At 45.8% G+C, this 16,718-nt stretch overlaps 1 protein-coding gene across 2 annotated transcripts in view; it reads right to left on the bottom strand.

Annotated features, from left to right (window-relative positions):
* GRIA1 (glutamate ionotropic receptor AMPA type subunit 1) overlaps positions 1 to 16,718 on the bottom strand; it is a 120,593-nt gene that overhangs the window by 63,493 nt on the left and 40,382 nt on the right. For both annotated transcript variants that reach the window (XM_068205971.1, XM_068205970.1), the window contains exon 3: positions 336 to 575. In XM_068205971.1, the coding sequence (XP_068062072.1) occupies positions 336 to 575 (240 nt within the window). The remainder of the gene's footprint in view (positions 1 to 335; positions 576 to 16,718) is intronic.

Here is a 16,718-nt window from a genome sequence, read left to right as displayed (position 1 = left end):
CAGAGAGTCACGAGTTTGTTAGTTAGTTGATAGATAGTGAGTAAGTTATGATATAGTAAGTATCTCTTTAAATAGTATTTTAATGTAATAGTATAGTTTTAATAAAGCTATCCTTCAGCCTTCTGATCTGGAGCCAGACATCATCATTTCTTCCCTGAGTCGGGAGTCGCCTGATTTCCGATAAATGCTTGCCTTCAGCAGAAAGGGATATTTAGAAGAAAAACAAACAGGGAAGGCATAGGCTGACCCAAACCCACAACTTTTGGAGATAAAGACTATTCTAAACCACAGTCTTTAACTGCCTGGTAAGCCCCCCCCACACAGCCGCGACTTACCCCGGTCAGCATCGTAAATGTACACAAACTTCTGCCAGCTGTAGTGCTCGATGACGCTGATGAGGGCATCCTGGAGCTCGGGGCGGAGCTGGAGCACGAACTGGTTGGAGGTTTCCACGGGGAAGCTTGGCGTTATGAAGCAGACGTGGAGGGCCCCGCAGAAAGACGTGAGCATGTTGACAGTCCTCCTCTCATAAAACCCGAAGATGGCATAGACACCCTTGGAGAACTGTGAGCAGACTGCAGGAGAAGAGGGGAAGGTTGGGAGGGCAGGAAATCAAGGAGGCTTCTCAGCAATGTCACCAAAATAAACCTTTTCCCTGAGTTAAGCTGCAGGGTCTCTCTGGACTAGATAATTTTCCCCCAGGAAGGTGGGTTGGTGAAGGCAACCTGGGAAGAACAGGGCTTGTGGCCATGGAGTGCCCTGCCCTTGGTCTTCACAGACCTGCTTTACTTTTGATAGGAAGAAATTACTCAAAAGAATGAAATCAGTGTCCTCAGGGCTCTGCTGAAGATTGTGCTGCTTCTGGGGTAAAATGAGTTATCAGAGCATGGAAAACCCTTGGCAGAAAGAGGCTACTGCAGCCCTGGATGCATTCACAGAGCAGAAGGAAAGCCTTTGCACAGCAGCACAGCCTTTTGTGGCCAGCAACTCCAGAGGGAAACCATGGGTTTGACCTCAGCAGCTGAGAAAACCACTCTGACAGGGCATCTCAGCAAAGGTTCACCAAGGTTCAATGCAGCCACAGCAGAGCTCCAGGGGGATCTGTCCTGGGGCATGAGCTGCTGGCTCTGAGTCAGAGCCTCTAACACTGGGACTGTGTTGGTACTTGGGAACACAACTTTTTGGCAGTTTCTGGTTTCCTCACAAAGCCATGGAGACAGGGCTGTGAGCCCAGTGAGGTATCAGCAGTGTCCTGGGAGGTGTTCACCAGGAGGGCTCTGTCTGTCCTCAGCCCCTCCTGTCAGTCTGTCTTCCTGGCAGGTGTCTGTCTGTCCTCAACCCCTGTGCTGTGCAGGAGGGCTCCCTCGGGTTGGAGCTCTTCTCTGGAGAGCACTTAATGAGATCGTGGGAGCTGCTGGGAAAATGCCTGAGGATCTCAGCGAGACAGAGAGAGTTCACACTTTGTGTTGTAAAACTTAGCCCCTGAGACAGTCAGATTCATTCAATATCACCCCTGTTTATGGCACATCCCAAGTTACCATCAATAAATCTCCAAGCTGGAGGTGGTGGCAGTGACAGCACTTTTCCTGTGTCAGAACTTTTGGCACTAGTGTTTCCTCCTCTTGTCACTCTGACTCTGAGGACCTTTGGCTGTGACATTTATACTGACTCGACACTTCACACATCACTTGCCCGCTCTCCCACACGAGTGAAGGCTGAGAAGCTGGATGTGACATTCTGGGGTCCCCTGGCAAGTGCTCTGCACTGCTCGGGAATCCCCTGACCTGATTTCTGCTGCTAACTGCCAGTACCGAACCTTCTGCATGTGTGGCTGGAGACAGCCTCCTGAACACGAGCTTCTTGCATCCTTAGCTGGGCTCCATGAGAGCTCTGTCCCTCCAACAGGGACCCAAAGTCAATTCTGGCTGGCTTACAGCCATCCTGGAAAAGACTGTCTTGTTCCTCACTTCGCTACTGCCAGCACCAAACATTTAGAGGGAAGAGCAAGAAATCCTACTTCCCTCTGTGCAAAGCTACTCCCTGCTCCCATCTCACCCCTGAAACAAAGCAGCCAGGCTTTGTGGTGGTGCTGAGAGCTGAGAATGGAATCTCATAAGACTGAAGAAGTTTCTTCCTTTGTCTTGGATCGGAGCCCAGTTTTTGGGCATCCCAGTCCAGCACTTTGTTAGCAGGGTCGCTCATCCTCTTTTCACTGACTAGCACCTCTGATCTCAGCATTTTCCTCCCACAAGGGAATTTGCCATTCTGCAGGGCAGGGACACCTCAGAAAGCCCAAACTGAGACGGAAATAACCCCCCTCTTCTCTTTATTTTCACAGCAGTGCCTCTCTTTGCAATCAGCAATTGTGTCTGTATCAGCTGGAGTCACTGCCCTCTTCATGAGACTGACACATTCAGGAAGAAAAGCAGCAGCTACAGATGGAAATAGTCAGAGCATCGTTTCCATGTGACTGGAGCAGTGGGTCTAATGGACGGTGTGAGATACCATATGTGAGAGATCAGAACGTGATCTCCAGAGACCCAGGCTTCAGCCTCACTGAATGATTAAAGAGACATTTTCAGGACAGCTGAACAATTCAGTACAATTAATAAACCAAACAATAAACTTAGCTGGCTTGGTTTGTTTTGTTTTAGGCAAGGCATGGCTTTCTTGGATTTCTTTTCTATTCAGAAAGAATCTATCATTTTTCATATTTTATTTTTTTCTTTAACTCTGTGGCTCAGTCACGCTCAGGCATCCCTCCTACACTGTTCTGAGACATCATCAGTGCCAGCATTTGAAACAGATTGTACCAAAGACAACTGGGAATGTGAACACTCTTTATCATTAATAAGTTTGGAAAGAACCCCACTTGCTTTGTACTTTCAGGATAAGAGGGGCCATGGACAAGGCAGACAATTTGGAAAAAATAAAAAAAGTTTGCCAAGAGTTATCTCCCATATTAAAACAAAGAAATCCTTGTGTCAGTTAATCTGGAAAAATGAAGAGTGAGAGCTGTAGCCACCTTTCTGGGACTGAACTTGGCATAATGTAAAAGCAGTGGCTGCAAAATTATGTAAATCTCAGGGCTATTTTAAATTACAGATGCTCCAAATGAATTTACACAGCAAAGCTAAAAAGAAATTACTTGCTTAATTACTTGTTATTTAATACACTAAGAGATTGATGGAACTTCTTTACATTTCCTTTAATCACTTTATGAAGCAAATTTGTTAATTATTCTGTTCTTATTTGATTGCTCTGCAACTTCCTAATAAACTACTACTAAGAATTGTAAACCTTAAGTAGAGGAAGCAAATATTTTAAGCTCTCTTTGTTTAGCAGTCACTAGCCTCTGACTGATGGATTTCTAAAAAGATTAAGAAACATAAAAGGGATGAAGATTGTGCTGGAATGCAAGGTCCAAGAAGTTGAACTCTTCTGGTCAATTGGCTGGTGACAACATCACCCTTTCCTTGTGCTGGCTATCTGTGAGCAGCTGGCTGGCCCCAGCCCAGCTTTTCCTGCAGAGGAGAGCTGCAGTCAGCCTGGAGACTGGCTCCAGCAGCTGAATTTGGACAGTTCCACCTCAAGCTCCTTCCTGCAGGCAGGAATCTGGGTGAAATCCAACAGCATAAATGTTTTCCTATCCCAGGATGTGAGCACAAGTGAGGAGGGTTTGCTTGGATGCAAATGCAGACATCTGTGGCTGTTTGTATGTGCTGTTCATGGGCTCTGGGCTGCAGGGTGGGAAAGGACAGAGAACATCAGTTCTGGGCTGTACCTGAGCTCATATCCCACACTGAATTTGTAATTTATTACAGAATTTCCCTCCAAAGTCGCCCTTGAAAAATGTAGTCCATAATGATTGATAACCGTGGCAACTACTACTGTGTTCTCCCTGATCAGTCTTGTTTAATTGAGCCATTTGGGATCTGTGGCTGAGGCATTCCCAGTGTGTGCTGCACCAGGCCCCAGGGACACCCCATATCCCTCCTTCTCCAGGCACAGAATTTCTCCCTGAGATCTCTAGTGCTGTTCAACAAGGAAAATTAGGTAAAAGCAGAGGCATTAGCAAGATTGTCACCTGGTTATGCTGAAGAGATAATCCAGTGACAACCAGCTCTCTCTCACCTCTGCAGAGTGCCTGTGGCAGCCAGGTGAGGCCAGAGCTCATCTGACTGCTCTAGAAACTTTTCTAACTTACAGCAAAAGTCAAAATAGATTGTAAATTAGTTAAAGAGTGACTGATGTGGTAGAACAAGCAGGGGAGGCTGCCCCTCTCCCCCTGTGGAACGGTAGCCATCAGGGAGCTGATGTCCTTGAATTCAGATGAGGAAAAAGGCATCTGTGATTCACTCACTTGGAATCCACAGACTCCAGGATTTCTAGTCCTTGCAGTGTTTCTCAAAAGCTCCTTTTTCATATGGAAATATTCAAGGTAAAGAATGTACATCAGAGAGAAACACTGATTTTACTGAAAGCACACACAGGAAAGGACACTTATTTGGGAGCTGAAAAGAGGCAGCTCTGGCCACCTTTACAGATTCTTCCAAGAAAGGGAAAAATGCATCAGTAAATACATCAACACTCACAACTTTAAATTGCACATTTTCTCAGTGGGAGAGGAAAGCAAAAGAGGTGTTTTGAGTCTGTAAAAAATCGTGGTAGAATTTATTTTTTGGCTGCAGCTTTTAACCAGAGCAAGTAGATGAACAAGATTGATTTCTGCATTAGGAAAGTCAGAGGTATTTTTCAAGTGGGTGTTTGACCTGTTCCATGTTGTCGAGGGTGAAAGGCAGATGTCAGATAAAACAGATATCTCTTTTAGGTTTTGGTGAAAGAAGATAACCCAAAAAGTTTCTCTCAGAAACCATCACCACAAAGAGGGGCTGAAACAGGATTTGAGGCAGGAGGAAGGGCAAATGGGCTTCACAGAAGGATGGAAATGAGGATTTGGTCTCCAGCAGTGAAAACTGTGTATTCTGCTGAGAGTCTGCAAACAAGACTGCAAAAAGGGAACTGCTCTCCAGGGACGCAGCTGGGGAGGAAGCCTGGTAGGAGATCCTGGCTACTGCTCATCTGCCATCTCCTTTAGAAGCAGAATTTTCACCATTTCACTGAGTTTAAGACCAGAAAGGGACATTAGATCATTTCTACTGACTTGTTGTATCTCATGGACTATTAAGTTTCACCCAGCTACCCCTGGAGGGAGCCAATAATATGGCTTAGTTGACTCTTTGGAGATTCAGTTGCTGCATGTGCTTCTGTCAGAGAACAGAAGTAGCAGAGACAGTGCTAATACCCAAAGCCACAAGAGCAGTAAAAAACCTGATTAAATGAAATATCCCCAGATGTTCCTCACAAATGACTCATGTTCTCACTTGCAATAGGGGACAGGCAGCCCAGATGGCTGTCTCAGAGATCTCCGAGATCTCAGAGGCCTTCCTGACCCTGGAGAATGTCATGGCATCTAGGAGGGAAGACACTGCATCTTCTCCAGGAAAGCTATTCCTACCTGCTGAGCTGCACATGTGACCAAATTATTCCCCATACCACAAACAAAACAATAGAGAAAATATAGATTCCAAAATAAGAAGAAATCTTTGAAACCACTCAACCTAGCACACACCACAATGAAAAAGTGCCTTTTAAAAATTGCAAGGTAAGTGTGGCCAGACTTTGAGGGTAATAAAATAGTGATCTCAGTTACACCATTTATCCTCTGCAAGCTATTAAAGATGAGCCCTGCAATGCCTGCAGCCCCAATATCATCTTCACATGCCCAAACCTCCTGGGACACAGAACCAACACCCTCGCTTGCAGCAGAACATACACATTGACAACAGTGGTGTCAAGAAGCAGCTCCCACATGCTTCCCTTTGCTCACTTGGAGTGTGCTTGTGCACATGTGGGAAAGAGGAGGGAGGATATGCATGCATAATTAATTCTCAGCATGCCCTGCCTGGAGGCGACCCTCGCATGGTGATGGAGAACCTGACATGAGGTTGGCAAAGCTGGTGGGGTTCCAAGGAAAGAGCTCTGTGTCTGCTGCAATTAGGCTCGGCTCAGCTTTCCTCCCGAGTGTTTGTCCTCACAGCTCTCCTCTGTGGCGTAGGTGCCAGAGCGCGTCTCTTCAGCACATCCCAACGACAGCATGTTCCCACAGATTTCTGCAGCAGGGGAAAGCCAAACAGATTCTACACTCCCCCATTGTTCCACTCGTGTGTTTAGCTGACAGCAGATATGTCCCACATATTTGATCAACTGCAAATCAGGCTGATGTGCTATCACAAGAAATCCATGTTTTTCTTTCAAATATATAAAAGGCACAGAACAGTGCTCCCTTCCATCATTTCCCTGCACTGCTGCTCTAATGATCCTGGAAGCTGGAAAATAGTGTTGATTTTTACATAAAGATCTGCTTTCCTTCTCTCATATTTAAACAATATTCTGTGACTGAAGAGCTGCTCATAAATGCATACACTGATAGCTTCAATTTTTTCAGTGAAGTTTGCTAGCCTAACAAATAAGTCTTAGTTTGCCTGGCTGACAATTGATAAGTTTCTTTTGAGATCAAATTGGATTTGGGGTACTTCTTTTTCACATGCCACTGAGTTTTAGGAAACAAATAGCATGATGGTTTGGTCACTAAAAATTCACAACATGGATTCTCATTTATTTAAGTGGATTTTTGAATTAAAATCATGGTGGCGGAAGATACAGTCATGGGGAGTTGACTTTAATCTCTCTAAGGGACCGATTGAAGGTCTTTGCTCTTCCACTTGTGTACTTCACATCTTGAAACCTCTTTTTATTTTTCTACTAGAGTCTTTGAATGCAGTTCTTATCCAGTGTGACTACAAAACAGAAGAAAAAAATTTAAATATCAAAGGTCTTAATGAGGTCACTGAACATGTTGAAATAAGGAAAATGATGATGTTTGTGTCAAGATTCTACTTGCTAGCTTTATTTGTTTTTAAAAGTGTTTTTACTTTGAGATTGCTAATACTTTTTTGAGTCACATATAACCAAGAATTAAATATATTGAAGGGTTTACAGTCAACACAAATTATTTCTGAGCACTTCTAATAGGAATTAGATGCAAATCCCTATGTGGAAGGCACTGAGATCAGAAGCATCCTTAAGAGGGTCTCATTTCTTCTGTGGGTAGAATTAGATTATTATTCTAATAGGGACAGCTTGGTTAATGAGGATCCTGTGGTTAACAGATCAGATTACGTGTAAGGAGAAATGGGTCCATTGCCATCTCTGTGTCAGGTTTGTTATTTAATCATGGTTTGGATCTTTGCTTGTGAGGCAACTGCTTTTCCCTGAGCCCATCTGTTCCAGTCCCTTCGGTCAGAGCTGACTTTTGCACTGTGCTCACACAGACCCAAAATAGCACCCATTTCTGAGCTGGAAGCACTGATGCCATGCTCTCAAGCTGTGTAAGGCTCTTGTTGTCTACTGCCTTCATCTCTCCAGCGTCCCATACCAGAGCCACAGCTTCACCACAGCACTCCCTGCTTTCATAACTTAAAAACAGAAAAAATGTGCAAAAGGGCTCTGGTGCCTGGAAAAAAACTGCATTTTCCAGCTCTAATAAAAATCTGACCTTTACACTTTGACTCATTGTTTAAATGGGAGTGTTTTCCTCCATACCAGTCTGGTTCCTTTCTGGGGGACAGCTAACAAACCCATTTGGGATACAGTCTTCTGAGAACCTTTTGCAGCACAGTTGTCTTTGAAAATCTTAGAATCATTGAATGGTTTGGCTTGGAAGGGACCTTAAAGATGTGCCAGAACTGTCTGACACTGTCACCAGGTCTGCTGGGCAGTCTGGCTTTTTGCTATGTCCAGAAAGAACCCAGCAGAAAATGCTGCTGTGCTGGGCTCCCTTGGAGCAGCAGGAGCTCTGCAAAAGCAGCTGAACTCTCTTAATCCACAACCCTCACCTCGAGCTCCCCTGCAGCTATTCTAGAGGGAAGGAGTGATCCCTCACAGGGCCCCCAGCTTCAGATAGATCTTCCCATGGGACCCATGGACTCAGGAAGACCAGAGATCCCTGCTCTCATCTAACCTTCCACAGTGAAATTCAGAACTCATAACTTGTCCTCATTGAACTGTGTCTGAAGCAGAGACATAAATATTAAAGCAAGATTACTACAAATGGAAAAGCGACAGCGACGTTGTAAAAGGAGATGAGGAATGAGGGTTGAACCAATTTTCCTTCTGCTTTTTTATTAGATGGCCTTTTGTATTATATCGGTCCTTCTGAAGATAGTGCTGTACAAGGGAAACTAAGTACAGGATCATGGTGTGGATTCTGCTGGGAAACATGAACAACAACAGAGGGAAAGAACAGAGCACCAAACCCCCAGAACATTAATACAGTACACAGCACACCTCTCAGTTCAGCACAGCATTTAATTCTGGGCTGTAAGTGCTGAATTATTAAAACAGTAAAAAGAGGGAAGTGAGGAGTGGGAGGGGGAAGGATAAGAAGTGGCAGAAAGCAAACGTCTCATAGAGAAGGTCTTGCTGCAGATGAAGTACATTTTGTCTTCAATAGCCTCTTTTCTTTCCCTAATGCATGATATTGGTTCAGAGACATTAAAGCCTCAGACTGTCTTCAGTGCAAGCCTCAGGTTCTGGTGGGGATTTTGTAAGCGCCTTTCTTGAAACTGTCTGCAGAGCTTTATACTTACCAAAGAGAAAGATCTTTCAAAGAGAACCTCTCAGGAAAGAGCATCATGCCCTCGGGGGCTTGAAGTGGCAAGAGGTACCTAAACCCACCAGCTGACATGTTATTTATAAACGTTCACATTTTCTATCCACTTTCAGGGCTACATTACAGGATCTGCTGAGTTAGCAAAGCAGATGCTCCAAAACCTACATGTGCTATTGCTGCCCCAAAAGTGCCACCTCTTCTGCAGTCACTGGAGCCATTAGTTTTTCTGGAAAGAGGAAAGAAAGGCACAAACCCAACAAACTACTCAGCACACAAGGATTAAGCCCTAGAGCACAACCCTTTTGTGCTACCTGGTTGCACATTGTGTTCACCTGAGGTCTGTGAAAGCACCAATGGTTTTGAAACATATTTAACATCTCAGCAAGGGCTGAGTTTGGTGCAGAATGACAAGATCTTTTGACATCTGAGAGTGCTGGTTTTCATGGGCTTAAGTGCCACCCTTGGTGGCTCTTTGCTATCGTCATGTCTTGTAGGGTTTTTATTTTCCCTTTTCACATTAATGTTCCATTCCATTGTGCTCATAGCTTTGTTCAGAACTACTTAATGTCAGGGGGAATATTACCATTTCTTCCCTCTCATTAGAACAGCTTTAATCCTGTCTGCATTGTGAGGGCAATAAATGATAAGAGTTACAACATTTTGATTTCCACAGTGCCTCAGAGCACCGGGTTTTGTGGAAAATCCCAAACAAACAAGTTTAAGCTCGAGATCTTTTAAACTCAGTGGGAGACTGTGTTGTCTGGGGAGCAGGGAGGCAGAAGTGTGACAGATGGTGAGATCTGGACCTATGGTTTGCAGTTTTGTGGTCTCTGGTGGAACTTCTATGTGAGTTGCTTGCCGTGGGTGGTGGAACAAACAGTTTACATGAAGTGCATCCAGTCAGGGTGCCCAGATGGAGCTTCTGCGAAGGGGAGATACTTAAACCAGGGCTGCAAGCACCTCTAGAGGCCAGTTCCCTCTCGTGGGAGGTGAAGACATCCAAACCTCTGAGTGATGTGAATGGTGGGGATGCAGGAACTGTGAGAACTCTTCTCTGCCCCACTGCTCCCACAAAACTGTGGGTAGATGTGCAGCCCCTTGGGAATGTGACCCAAAATACCAAATATCAGCCTGTCTACCCAGCAAGACCTTCACCACAAATAAAGTGGAATCTGAGATTTTTTTCTAAAATATCTTAGGTGAAAGTTGTGTCATTTTACCAGCATGACAGAGGGGACTTTTACAGCTACAGGCTTCTCCTGAACCTGCACTTGGGCCCACAAAAATCATCTCCCATAGCAAACTCACAGGACTGAGGAAAGGACCAAGATGTGGGAGAAGCTGCAAAGCATATCACCAGTTATATAAAATGACCTTAGATACACATCTTCTGCCTCAAAGACCTTTGGGCAACCAAATCCCTTTAATGTTAGTGACAGGGGTTATCAAATACAAAGCAAAACTTTGGGAAAGGTTTTTTAACTGGATGTTTTACTTCCAGAGCTTGATAGGTCACAGTAAAGATTTATGCTAATGAAAGATAAAAAGTCCTCAACTCTACACAGAGGCCAGTGAAGACACCAGGAGCCTCTCAGTTATCCTGCTGCAGGACTGAGAAAATAACCTGGAAAATGGAATATGTGGCTTAGGGAGAAGAATGTTAGAGCATCCTTAACAGGAAAACACTGAGATCCCTTCCTGACGTGCCTACTTACAAGCAAACACCTTCCCTACTGATTTCTATTCTGGGAGAGTTTTTAGGCTGCTGGAGAAAGAGACACTCTAGTGAGCTGCAGAGAGCAAGAGAGATCATGTAAAACACTCTGCATAAATGCAAATTCCAGGGAGGCCAACCAGAGCACAGGAAGGGGAGTTGCTGCAAACCTGGGGGTTGTTCATCATTCCAGAGCAGTGACACTGCACTCACAGATGCAGGTTCTGCCTCAAGCAGTCACTCAGTGCAAACCAAAGCTGATGACATGATTTAGGCAGCCAGTGAGAAAACCCCACTGCTTCTCAGCAGAAACTTTACCTGTAAAATATTATTTAGACAGAAAAGCAGCAGCAGACTGGGGGATGCTAATTTGTACCACTTCTCACAAGCATCAGAGACTCTTTCACCAGATGCTGCTCAACACTTCTGTTGACATTACAGAGAAATGCCTCTAATGAAATCATTTGTTCATGAAACCAGGATCACTTGCCAGGCAGGGGCAGGCAGGTCTCGCACAGAGAGGCACCAGAAGCACCAGCTTTTCAAGGAGTGGAAACACTCCTTGGATTTAACAATTGTTGTACAAGACAGCTGAGCCATGGAAAGCTTCACACTTCAGGTGTTGGACTTGCTTCCCACAAGGAAAACTGGGAAACACCACCATGTACTGGACTCTAACTGCACAGCTAAAGTGACCACATGAATGGCTAAAGGTATAATTAATGTAATTAAGGCACCATTTATTCCAGAAGCCTCTGGGGCAAAGGCAGATGGAACTTCCAGCTACAAGAGAAGGTTGGCAGGGAAGAGGCTGCTGCCACTGGTGGGAAGAACCCAAATAAAACTTTGTATGGAAGAACAGGCAAGAAGAAACATCCTTGGGACAGGTTTTTTTTTCTCTTAGTGTTCACAGGAAGCCTGAGGTGCAATATAAAACCTGTGATTTTACACCTCTGGGACTGTCCTACCTAACCCATGAGGGCTGTGATTTTCTTCTCTCTGTACTGCAGCCCACTTTCAGTGCTGAATGTGGCAGAGAGGGTGTGCAGTGTAGCCTTCTCTTCAAGATCCTGACCCTCCTGTGGACTAAAGATTCATTTCGCTGTGAGAGAAATTCCTTCTGGCTGCCTGTATTTAACATGGCAGAGAACATCTGCAGTTGTATTTCCAAAGAGTTTGTTGTGATCATTCCTCTGCACTGCTAGTCCTGACAGTAGAGCAGTGTCAGCTGAGAGCCTCAGTGGCATTTCCAAAACATGCTTGAATTACTGAGTTGACTGCTGTGTCCCTTTAAAGAGGAGATGTTGGGATGATCTTTAGGTGATCTGGGAGTGTAAAGAAGCCACATGGTGCATGCACCCTCTGAAAATTAGGCTTTTGCTAATGTATACTAAAAGCTTTTCTCCTGTGACAATTTTACCAGTGCACTCCTGAGGAAAGAGGCTTTTCTGGCATTGTCTGAAGAGCAATGGAAGAACTGGGGTGTCATGTGCAGGTTTGGTTGACAGAGAATCCTCTGTCCATGTGCACCTTGCACCACCCTGATGGTGCAGCTGTAAATCCATGGCTATAATCCACTTGCATCCTCCTGGAAACTTCTTTCTTGAACCTCTCATGTAATGAAAGTTGAGAAAATCATCAGCTTTCTGCCTGGTTAGAAATATTAGTCGGTATAGTATGAGTAAGACAGCTAAGAAAAATTTTATTTCAGTGTAGGAAAGTTGTCTACATTACAGTTTCCCTGGTAACTACATTGAGGCCAACAGAATTACACTGGGTCTAACTATGGTCTGGTTTTGTCATCGTGTTTCCTGCAGGAGGCTGCAGGGAGACAGGACCTGATTTGTGGGTGCACTCAGCTGTGACTTGCTTGTAAAGTGTGCTTGCTTCACGTCTGCTTGAGCACAGGTCACCAGGTCGTCCTCAGAAGCATCCTCAGGTATGAAACCCAAAGGAATTTGTGATAAAAGGCCCTTGAGAAACTTTTCTTGAGATCCTTATTGGAAAAATCCTTCAAAGCAAATGGATGGGAAATAACAGAAAACTGAGGAGTTGTGAAAGCTGGATGGGAGAGAGGAAGAGGGGAAAGGAGATGCAAGCATGAGGTTCACTGATGGGAGAACAGCAATTTAAATTTCAAAATCAATTGGAGCTTTGAAAGAGAAAAACAAGGATGAAAGAGTGTGAAGGGGGGCTGAGTGCAGGTGTGTTCAGGGATTCAAGGGTCAGGTGCCTTTTTCTGGCAGGAGGGGGAGGAACATGGGCATCAACACCTGGGTCACTGTTTTTCCTCTCTCTGAATGGAAAAAGTAATATTTTCCCCCTCTTTAATGCTGACAAGTTTTAGGTAAGATGGGTTTTTCCAAACCTCACTGCCCTAAGCCTGGCAGTCTGTCCTCCATTAAGGTTTTAAACCTCATTTCACAGCTGGACAGACTGAGGCAGCCACCTGTGCAAAGACACACAACCTTTTTGGGGTGGCACCCACGTGCCCTCACATGGACACCTCTTTGTCAGACAATGAAGAGCAGCCCCGTTGCAGTGCTTTTGCAGCAGGATGCTCACATTTCAGCAGTGAAAAGCCCTTCCCCAGTGGATGGTGCCTGCTGCACGGGGCACTCCCTGTCCCCGTTCTCTCCTCGCGCCCGTCCTTCCGGAGGAGGGAACGTGCTGACAGCAGAACAGGGCAGCTCTGCAATGGTGTGATGCTCGAGCACACACAGACTTGGCATCTCACCCCAGGCTCGGGGTTTTGTGGCCAGCTGTTGAGTGGGCACTTTGCAGCAGAACTCATGTACTGGCTTTAGCACTAAACCCATTGCAATTCCTCTCACAACTTCAGCCTCAGCCCCCGCTGATTCACACTGGGCTGAAGGGAAGAAGGACAACATGACTTCTGGCCTGAAAGACTGGAGACCTTCCCAGAACAAAGCCATGCCCCCTCCAATGCCTTTTGTTTGGCTCTCTCTGTGTGATTTCATGGTTTATTAGCTTTTAAAAAGCACAAGGCTTATCTAATGGCTTGACTTTCAGCACGACACTGGGTGCCCAGTTGGTGGCTTTTGAGTTACTGCCAGGCATTGGTTTCTGGGCCAAGAAAATCTCTCCCTGTGGGGCAGGGATGGTCTGGACCAGCAGCTCTATGGATCTCAATTCAAGTTGATCCCATCTCCAGTCCTCAGTGGAACAAAGGGGAGTTATTTTTCCCATTGACTCTGTCAGGTGGGTGCAACATGGAATGCGGGTCTCAGTTAAATGAAAATGTAGGAGGAGAAGTTGGCTGCCTTTGCCACAAAACTTGTCCTATTCCTGCATCACACTGGCATACCTTTTGTTGCAAAACAGAGCATCTTTAAGAAAGATATAAAGACCCAATTTTATGGACAATCTATATTTTAGAAGCATGCTTCTAAATGAAATTTTCTTCAGTGCTTATACAGACTCTTCAGATCTGGTTGGAAGCCTCCCACTTTATTTTCTAGGCGTGAGATCTTATATTTGTTCAGCACCTAACACCTAGGGGAATCTCAAATTGTAGCTACTCCGTTTTTAGCCTTCTCCCTTAAAAAAAAAATACATTCTTGAAAGCTACAAAGCAACTGCCCAGGCTTTTGATGATCTTTCATTAAACAGAAAGCAAACATTCAAATGGTCCTTTGGACAAGCAAAGAATCAATTTGTTTGAAGAAAAGTTACCCTAGACACCCCAGTTATTTTAGTTCATTTTACCATAAAAGCTTTGGTAGGCTTTACTTTTAGCATCTCTGGGACAAAACTAATGCCAATGGAACAGATCCAATAAAGACAGGCAATTTCTCAGACAGCGAAATTTCTCATCACCTTCTTTTCCCCTTCAAATGAAAACTGAGGCTTGATCAAAAGCAGGCAGTTGCTGGTTTTGACAAAACAGCCTGATTTTCCCAGGGAAAAAACAAAAGGGGAAAAAGTTTTACTGTTAAGTGAGAACATTAAAAGATAAATTCTGGGACGCAATTAACCCTCCTCCCCTGCTCTGGAACATAAATTGCTCTACAAGAGCTGGCAGTGCTCCTTCCCCCTCGAAGAGACGCTGCAAGGGCAGTGAGCCAGAGCAGCAGGGATGAATCTGAGGTGAGAGGTGGAGAATACAGGGTCAGAGGAAATGTCAGCGTTCACACTCCACTGCAGGTGGGATGTTTAGCCAGTCTCAGAACTTTGTCTCCTGAGAAACTCACCCTTATTTCTGTGTGTATTTGCACTTGCTCTGCGCCAAGAGAACCTCTGCTCAGCACAGCACATGGCCTCCGTCCTGTCCTGCTCACTGGGGGATGTGTCACAGTGTCACAGTGTGTCCCAGCCCTCAGCCCTCTACTTCCCACTGCCCCCCGAGTGCTCACCTTTCCCTGCTCCAAGAGGTACAGCCACATCTCTCCCTGTGCTTCAGCTTCATCCCTGCTTTGTCACCTGCCCTGGAGCAGCTCCTTATCAGCCTTAGCAGTGCCCCACAGTCCTTCCCACTCATGGGGCATGGCTGGCTTTTTCCACGACCCTGTCCCTTTGGTGCAGGAGCCCTCCACATGTCCCAGCACTGCTGCAATAATGAGCGACACAGGGACCCCAGGCAGGTGCAAAGGAGTGCTCTTTATTGCCAAAAACCCAGCCTTTTTAAACCAGTCTGCCAGTTATCAGTTTACACAGTTTTGAGGCACAACAAACCCAAGGCAACCAACCACCAAACACCACGATGTGGACACGCGGCAGTCACGCAGCACATCTCACACGTCTCTCACATCTCTCACGTCCCTCAGGACTCTCTACCCCTATTCCAGCTGAGTCACTCTCCCACAGTTCCCTTCTCCTTAGCCTAAGTAACAGGCCAGAGCCATGTAACAAGGCCTTCCCTTTGTAAATCCTTACCCATGGATTACACAACACTGCATCCCACAAGTGCATGGCCGTGAGCAACCCCGTGGTGCTGCAGCTACAGGAACACACACCCCTGCAGGGAGCCCCTCCAGCATTCCCCAGTCCCTTCTGCCACGCACTTCCCAAATCCTCCTTTCCATCTCCCACCAGTGCACATACACAAACGCACACAAATCCTTCCATTAGCTGAATCCCAGGTTTTTACATTGCCTTTCTCACACGAAGCCCTTCCTTATCACCCTGCTCACAGACACCCGGGCTAATCTCTCCCCCTGTGCCACGCGTGGCCACCCGCTTATCTTCCCTCTCTTCTACACACACACACACACTTTTTTACACAGACACTAATCCTTCTCAGTGTCATGCACCTCAAAATCCTCCTTACGACGCCCCCTCCACACTGAGTAATCCCTTTTGGAGTCTCGCGCACACAATCCCGCTGACAGCATCCCTCCACACGCATCCACGGCACGCTTCACACACACAGCAACTTCTTTGTGTCACACACACCATCACCCCCCTTTGTGTCACACACACCATCACCCCCCCTGCCTGAAGCACATATTTTTCCTAAGTCTGACATGTGCATGTGAACCTGCCCTCAGTGCAGTAAAACCAGCATATTTTTAAAGTGAGATAAACCAATCTAAATGAGATATTTGGGGATGAAACCTTGGATATTTGGGCAACTGTCCTGAAAAATGGAGATGTTGTCACACGAGAGATTGTGAAGGATCTGGCATGTTTCAGTGCAGGGAAGCAAAGGCTGAGAGGGGATGTGTTGCTGCTTATAAAAACGTCAGAGGGGTAAACACTAGAGAAGAGCTATTGATGTTAAAGGACAACATTGGCATGAGAACAAGTGAGAATAAACTAGTCATGAATAAATGCAGGCTGTGAACCACAGAGACATTTGTAACCATGGGAGGAGAGCAGCTTGGGTTTTGCTTTCCAAAGGGAGCACTGGAGCAAAAGCAGAGCTGGCTTTGTCTGCAGCATCATTTTTGTCTGAGCGCACAACCCTGAGGTGCCTTCCTGGGCTGGAATCACACCCGCTGCACCTGCACACCCTCTATCAGCAGAGGTTAACAGTCCAAAAGCACTTCATTCCTTGCCTTTTTCTCCTCATCTGCCGCAGTGGGGTGGGGAAATGGAGCAGAGAGCTCCGTTCTCTGCGGGCAGTGCAGGCACAGCACCCAGGGCTCTGCTGAGGTTGCTGTGGCCGGCACAAACCACGCTCATGTTTCCTCAGTGTACATTTGCATTCCAGGAGCACCCTGCCTCCACTGCCCTCCTGTCTCCAGAGACACAGAGCACCTGGCACGACTGATAAGAATCACATATCTGTAACATGGGTCCAGAAAA

The sequence above is a fragment of the Anomalospiza imberbis genome, chromosome 15 (genome assembly GCF_031753505.1).
Source record: "Anomalospiza imberbis isolate Cuckoo-Finch-1a 21T00152 chromosome 15, ASM3175350v1, whole genome shotgun sequence".
NCBI lineage: Eukaryota > Metazoa > Chordata > Aves > Passeriformes > Viduidae > Anomalospiza > Anomalospiza imberbis.
This window is presented reverse-complemented; position numbering and strand designations above follow the sequence as displayed.